This window comes from Nerophis ophidion, linkage group LG03 (genome assembly GCF_033978795.1).
Source record: "Nerophis ophidion isolate RoL-2023_Sa linkage group LG03, RoL_Noph_v1.0, whole genome shotgun sequence".
NCBI classification, from domain to species: domain Eukaryota; kingdom Metazoa; phylum Chordata; class Actinopteri; order Syngnathiformes; family Syngnathidae; genus Nerophis; species Nerophis ophidion.
Genome location: NC_084613.1, coordinates 75,365,436 through 75,373,255, shown reverse-complemented (window position 1 = coordinate 75,373,255; position 7,820 = coordinate 75,365,436). Strand labels below are relative to the sequence as shown.

General features: G+C 43.1%; 1 protein-coding gene across 1 annotated transcript; it reads right to left on the bottom strand.

Annotated features, from left to right (window-relative positions):
- Nucleotides 1–243: 243 nt before the first annotated feature.
- LOC133550049 (gap junction delta-2 protein-like) lies at nt 244–5,575 on the bottom strand. The gene is made up of 2 exons (XM_061896061.1): nt 5,121–5,575; nt 244–3,932 (listed from the first exon to the last, which is right to left on the bottom strand). Exons 1-2 carry the CDS (start codon nt 5,189–5,191, stop codon nt 3,083–3,085), a joined length of 921 nt encoding a protein of 306 aa, XP_061752045.1. The 5' UTR covers nt 5,192–5,575; the 3' UTR covers nt 244–3,082.
- Between the last annotated feature and the right edge of the window lie 2,245 nt (nt 5,576–7,820).

The window sequence follows — 7,820 nt, the reverse complement described above, 5'->3', positions numbered from 1 at the left end:
GGCTACATCACTGAAAAAAGGTGAGAACCACTGGCCTAAGGTATCCAAAAATGATGGAGACAGGCATCATGGCCTTCTTCTTTCTTCCTGGCTTTCCAGAGTCACGCTGGCGTTCACATGTCGCAAGTTGCAAGTAACTCCTTCCATCGCTATGTATTTGAGAGGAGGGGTCTGAGCGTTTCCTCATGTTTTTTTTTTTTTTGTCTTCTACTCTGCCCTTCAGGGAGCTCACTGCCTAGAATAAAGGCTGAGAAGACAAAGAAAGGGCCGAAGACTCCAGATCAACTCTTTTACGACGGCAGGTAAAAAAAAAACACTGTCACACAATAAGTGGTCAAAAATATGTTTTTTTTAAACACATTTACTCATTGGACACTTTACTAACTACACTTGTGCAGTCTAATTCCATCCAATCAAAAATGTCTGCTTTTGGAAGTGTAGTAATTGACATTGTCAGGTGCTGCTTGAACATGAATAATAGCATAAACACACTTTTGACATAGGTGTACCTAATAATGTGGCCGGTGTGATTATTCCAGCTATAATTAGTCGATGCAGCATCAGCCTGGCAGTTGTAGCACCCCCTGTGTAAGGTGTGTCCTGCAGTGGATGTGGGCGGGGCTACAGTCACTGCACCAAGGCCAAATTTACACACACACACACACACACACTGTACATAATGTCGACAATCAAGATAAAGCACTGCGCCTCACACAATTGTGGTGTACATGAATCCCACTCTTTATTTTTCACGGAAAAAAAAACAAAATAGATTTATGCTTGTCATTTCTTCCTCGGATGTGTTTTTTTTTTTTTTTTTGGTTACATTTTAGAACTGTTCTGTGGAAAAGAAAACAAAAACTGTAGCACCAAAGCAGATCTTTAATCATACTTTCTTTAATTAAAAAATGTCAGTTTGTGCTATAGTTCATATTTTGAGCTTTCGATTAGGCTGAGGGAGACATTTTATTGTAATTCAATTTCCCAGATGAAATCACAAATACATTTTTGAATACTTTTTTTTTGGTAATTCATCTAAAAAAAGGCTTTTTAGCATTTTATCCAAGCAGGTGGAATAAGCTTCTTGATGATGGTTGTTATATATATTTATATATATATTTATATATTTAAATATGTATACATTTATATTATGTCTATATACAATTATGGCACTTGATTACACAGACAAAAAAAAGAAGAAGCAACTTGACAAATAATAATAATTAAAAAAAAGACGTGGGCGCTTTGGTGTGTCCTAAAATGTGTCACAGACGTTAGCGTTTTGCTGCAAGTTTGATAAAAAGCGATGGAACGGTTACTTACATGTTTAAGGTCAAGTGGTGTGACACAGGCAACAAAATACATGATGTATATTTATATATTCATAAATCTGGATGTCCTATTGATGGTGCTATTTAACTGCAGGAAGAAGCACATTTTGGACAGAGTTCACCTCCTTAGTGCATCTTTTTTTTTTTCTTGTTTTTTTTTGCATTTTCCTCCCTGACTGGTCACTACATTAGGCACACCCGCACGAATTGTGCTTTTGAGGCACTAAACTAAGCAGTTTGCAGCAGAGCCACACGAACGCGCATATAGTTACTTTAATGCCTCAAAGGCGGCTCTTTTTGGAAAGGCAGGTGTCCCTAATGAAGTGTCCAGTGGGCGGGTGGTTCCTCTTAAATAGAAACGCTACTAAAAAGTTGCATCAGTGCAGTCAAAACCTTGTAAATCATATTAGATAAGTAAGCACACGTAGTCCACGTCTGCTACAAAGTCCTTCAAAGACCCCCAAAAATAAAAGAGAAAGGGAAATAAAACTTGCCCACTGTTGGAAAAAGTCATTAAAGGCCTACTGAAATGAGATTTTCTTATTTAAACGGGGATAGCCTGTCCATTCTAAGTGTCATACTTGATCATTTCGCGGTATTGCCATATTTTTGCTGAAAGGATTTAGTAGAAGACATCCACGATAAAGTTTGCAACTTTCGGTGTTAAGAGAAAAGCCCTGCCTCTACCGGAAGTCGCAGACGATGACGTCACAAGTGTGGGGGCTCCTCACATATTCACATTGATTTTAATGGGAGCCTCCAACAAAAAGTGCTATTCGGACCGAGAAAACGACAATTTCCCCATTAATTTTAGCGAGGATGAAAGATTTGTGTTTGAGGATATTGATAGCGACGGACTAGAAAGATAAAAAAACGAGTTAAAAAAACCGCGATTGCATTGGGACGGATTCCGATGTTTTTAAACACATTTATTAGGATAATTCTGGGAAATCTCTTATCTTTCTATTGTGTTGCTTGTGTTTTAGTGAGTTAAATAGTACCTGATAGTCGGAAGGGTGTCTCCATGGGTGTCTTGACGCGCAGTGTCTCAGGGAAGTCGACGGCAGCTGTGGACGGGGCAAGCTCAACTTTTCTCTAGTAAGAAGCGACTTTTTAACCACAATTTTCTCACCGAAACCTGCTGGTTGACATTCGGTTTGGATCCATGTCTGCTTGACCGCGCTCTGATCCATAGTAAAGTTTCACCTCCGGGAATTTTAAACAAGGAATCGCCGTGTGTTTGTGTGGCTAAAGGCTAAAGCTTCCCAACTCCATCTTTCTACTGTGACTTCTCCAATATTAATTGAACAAATTGCAAAAGATTCAGCAACACAGATCTCCAAAATACTGTGTAATTATGCCGTTAAAGCAGACGACATTTAGCTGTGTGTGTGCGTAGCGCTCATACTTCGTAAAAACGCGTGACGTCTTGCGTACACGTCATCATTACACGACGTTTCCAAGACGAAACTCCCGGGAAATTTTAAATTGTAATTTAGTAAACTAAAAAATCCGTATTGACATGTGTTGCAATGTTAATATTTCTTCATTGATATATAAACTATCAGACTGCGTGGTGGGTAGTAGTGGGTTTCAGTAGGCCTTTAAATAAGTAAGCACACGTAGTCCACGCCTGCTACAAAGTCCTTCAGAGACCCCCAAAAATGAAAGAGAAAGGGAAATAAAACTTGCCCACTGTTGGAAAAAGTCATTAATCGGTTAAGTTTTTCGGCGCCTCCAAAGTTCCTCTCCTAGACGTAAGCCGAGTCGCTGGACTGCGTGCGCCCGAAATTGGGCACGCTCATCCTGGGCAGGTCCTTGTTCCGAATCTCGTAGATGGACTTCCGGCGGGCCTGCACCCCCCGCACGGCTGTTTTGATTTTCCTCCAGCCCAAGTGGTTGAGTTCGGCCAGATTGAGCACCACGCAAAAGCCGCTGACGGCGAACATGAAGACCAAGAAGACGGTCTTCTCCGTGGGCCGGGAGACGTAGCACTCGACGTCCTTGATGCACGGGTAGCGGTCGCACTCGTACACGGAGGGCACGTTGAAGCCGTACAGGAAGTACTGACCCACCAGGAAGCCTATCTCCAACGCGTTGCGGAACACCACCTGGATGATGTAGAAGCGAGAGATGCCCTCCTGGCGTCTCATTTTCGACTTTGTAGTTCTGGCGGCGGCCGAGTTGGGGATCTCCTTGACCTCCAGGCAGTCCGGCTCGGCCTCCTTGGTGGAGTTCTCGGTGTTCTGCAGCACCACGCCGTTGACCACGGTGTTCTTGATCTTCTTGCCCTCGTCGCGCTTCAGCGAGTCCTGCTCCTTGTCCAGGGTCAGGTAGACGGTGGAGTAGCGGCGCTCCTTCTGCTTGGCCGACTGGTGCACGGAGTAGGTGATGAAGCACAGGCTGGGCGTGCACACCATGATGATCTGGAAGACCCAGTAGCGGATGTGCGAGATGGGGAAAGCCTTGTCGTAGCACGCCTGGTTGCACCCCGGCTGCAGGGTGTTGCACACGAACATGGTCTGCTCGTCATCGTACACCGTCTCCCCCACGATGGCCACGATCAGGATGCGGAAGATCACCACCACTGTCAGCAGGATCCTTTTTCAGTAAAAGAACAACAAGAAGAACACAATGTGAAAATAAGTGGGGGGGGGGAAACAAAAAGAAAAGAAAGATGGAGCACATGTTGAGTGTGGTGCGCGGGAGCTGTCCAGTGCGGAACGGCTTCCTCCTTACCGTCTTCTGCCCTGTTGGGCTCTATGTCAGTGGTTCTTAACCTTGTTGGAGGTACCGAACCCCGCCAGTTTCATATGCGCCTTCACCGAACCCTTCTTTAGTGAAAAATATATATATTTTTTTCAAATTCAAGACGAAGGTATGTTTTTTTTTTACTGGTGCACAAAATGAACCGTGCATGAACATCACCTTGTTCAAAGAACAACACAAACACAGTGCATGACAGTGGTTCTTAACCTGGGTTCGATCCAACCCTAGGGGTTCAGTGAGTCGGCTTCAGGGGTTCGGCGGAGCCTCCGCCGCTGAGGTCAAGACACACCCAACTCATCGTGTAAAAAAAAAAAACCTTCTCCCTATCGGCGTATTACGGATACCCCCCAAACAATTTTCCCTCTGACTTGCAGGTGTGTGATTTGTTGTGAGTTCTTTGAACAAGGTGATGTTCATGCAAGGTTATTTTGTGCACCAGTAAAAAAAAAAAACATACCTTAGTGTTGAATTGGAAAAAAATATGTATATATTTTTTTCACTAAAGAAGGGTTCGGTGAAGGCGCATACGAAACTGGCGGGGTTCGGTACCTCCAACAAGGTTAAGAACCACTGGTGCATGAACTCACAACAAATTACACACCTGCAAGTCAGAGGGAAAATTGTTTGGGAGTACCCGTAATACACCGATAGGGAGAAGGTTTTTTTTTACACGATGAGTTGGGTGTGTCTTGACCTCAGCGGCGGAGGCTCCGCCGAACCCCTATGGCCGACTCACCGAACCCCTAGGGTTTGATCGAACTCACTGCTCTATGTAAAAGACATGTGCTTTTATGAGTGAACACAGACTAGAAAACTAGACACGGTTAGGTTACAGAAGGGATAACTCCAATCTAAGAAAGAGATCCACAAGACCACACAGACACCGGACAGAAGAGGACGAGGGTGGGGGGAGATGAGATCCTGGTGGCACAAGACAGAAGCCAGGGGGATTGGGGACCATGCTAAAGACGATCCTGGAGGCTGCTGCGTCTCTGGTCTTCTCCGTTTGGGTCACCTTACCTTCCTATCATAGTAGAGTGCTGCTGGACAGCAGCCTCCAGGAGCCTCTCTAGTATAGTCCATTCCCCCATTTCTGAGCATCCGGAGGGGCAGAAGAGGGCACAAGTGGTAGTCCAGTCCTTCCCCCCCCAAAAAATATATACGTTTAAAAAACAAAAGGGGGGGGGGGGTTTGGCGGTGAAGGGGAGAAGGGATGGGGAGGTGTGATGATGGCTTAATTTCCTACTTTCCCCTCAAAAAGCCAGCGCGAGCAGAGTGTCAAAATAAGAGCGCATCCCGCCGCGCCGACTGTCTCTTTGTGTGCGCGCTCCGCTCGCTGGCTCCCTTGTGCGTCCCGCTGTGTGCGCCGTGCGCTCCCCCGACCACCGCGCCGCCGCCAGGCTGCCCCCCGTCATGGGAGAGAGAGTGAGGGGGGGTGGGGGGGTGATTTATAAGCCCTCCTATTCTCGATCCTCACATCAGGTCGACCACGCCTGGATGGAGGGGAGCTTGGATTTAATGTCTTGCCAGCGTTAATCCGCCTTTAAGTAGTCTCCCCCCCGCCCCCCTTCTCCTCTTCCTCCCTGCTCCTCCCCCATCCCATCCATCCATCCCTTACTCACGCACGCGGGCACATAGCATCTGATTTGGGAGTTATTCTCAATTAAACATCACCATCAAGTGTATTGGCAATTGGTACCCCACCAGTTGGCGCTATTTTTCTTTCTAAATTGTATTTTTACAGTTAATACAGAGCTGCAATGTACCTGGAATGAGAATATGTAAATGAACACCCTATACCAGGGGTCACCAACGGGGTGCCCGCGGGCACCAGGTAGCCCGTAAGGACCAGGTGAGTAGCCCACTGGCCTGTTCTAAAAATAGCTCAAATAGCAGCACTTACCAGTGAGCTGCCTCTATTTTTTAAATTGTATTTATTTACTAGCAAGCTGGTCTCGCTTTGCTCGACATTTTTAATTGTAAGAGAGACAAAACTCCAATAGAATTTGAAAATCCAAGAAAATATTTTAAAGACTTGGTCTTCACTTGTTTGAATAAATTCATGTATTTTTTTTTACTTTGCTTCTTATAACTTTCAGAAAGACAATTTTAGAGAAAAAATACAACCTTAAAAATGACTTTAGGATTTTTAAACACATATACCTTTTTACCTTTTAAATTCCTTCCTCTTCTTTCCTGACAATTTAAATCAATGTTCAAGTATTTTTTTATTGTAGAGCAGGGGTGCCCATTACGTCGATCGCGAGCTACCAGTCGACCGCGGGGGTTGTGTCAGTCGATCTCGAGCCAGGCTTTTAAAAAAAATAGACCTAAAAATTAGTGATCATCAATCTTCACCAAGACGTCACTTAAATGACATTCACGGTACCAGAGGGTCTTGACGCTGGCTGCTGCAAGATCATTATTATTAAAATATGACCGAGAGGAAGGCGAGAAACACTTTTTATTTCAACAGACTCTCGCGCCGTACCTTCCGTCAAAACTCTAAAGGCCGACTGCACATTTTCTATCTTCACAGTAAAAGCCCTGCTTCATGCTGCCTGCGCTAACTAAATACAGAGTCTCGGAAAACTGGCGTGCACAAGCGATCCCTCAGAAAGCTGGCGTGCACATCAATTGTGCACGCCAGCTTTCCGAGACTCTTATTTTGTTAGCGTAGGCAGCATGAAGCAGGGCTTTTATTGTGAAGATAGGAAATGTGCAATCGGCCTTTAGAGTTTTGACGGAAGGGACGGCGCGAAAGTCTGTTGAAATAAAAAGTGTTTCTCGCCTTCCTCTCTGTCATTTTTTCATAATAATGAACTGGCAGCAGCCAGCGTCATCTCACAAGACCCTCGGGTGCCGTGAATGTCAATCAAGCAAGCTACGGAATTTGCCGCCAATGTTTTTCTTGTAAAGTGTATGGAAGCTGGATGAATTAGATGCCAAAAACCAACCACTTTCATGTGGTATTGTACAGAAAGGACAACTTTTTTTCTCCTCCATTTGAAAATGTGGGCGTTATCATCATTACTGTCTGATTCCAATCAATGCAAGTCATCAGAATCAGGTAATACACCAACTTATATTCTTGTCTTCGTGAAAGAAAGACATCTATATGTGTTACACATGCTTGTATTATCATTAAACACATTTAACTTGTTTACAAAAATGTATCTTTCATAAATAAATAAATATAAATGATATATATAAATGAGGTAGATCCCCTCTAGTTGGTCAATTGAAAAGTAGCTCGCCTGCAGAAAAAGTGTGGGGACCCCTGTTGTAGAGAATAATAAATACATTTTAATTTAATTCTTCATTTTAGCTTCTGTGAAATATTTCTTCAAACTCATTATGATTAAAATTCCAAAAAATTATTCTGGCAAATGTAGAAAATCTGTAGAATCAAATTTAAATCTTATTTCAAAGTGGATTTTAACCTATTTAAAACATGTCATCAAAATTCTAAAATTAATCATAATCAGAAAAAAACTAATGATGTTCCATAATTTCTTTTTTTTAATTTTTTCAAAAAGATTCGAATTAGCTAGTTTTTCTCAAATTTTTTCGGTTGAATTTTTAATTTTATAGAGTCGAAATTGAAGATAAACTGTTTCAAAATTTAATTTTTATTTTTTTTTCGTGTTTCCTCCTCTTTTAAACCGTTCAATTAAGTGTATTTTTCATAATTTATTCTCTACAAAAAATCTTCCGTAA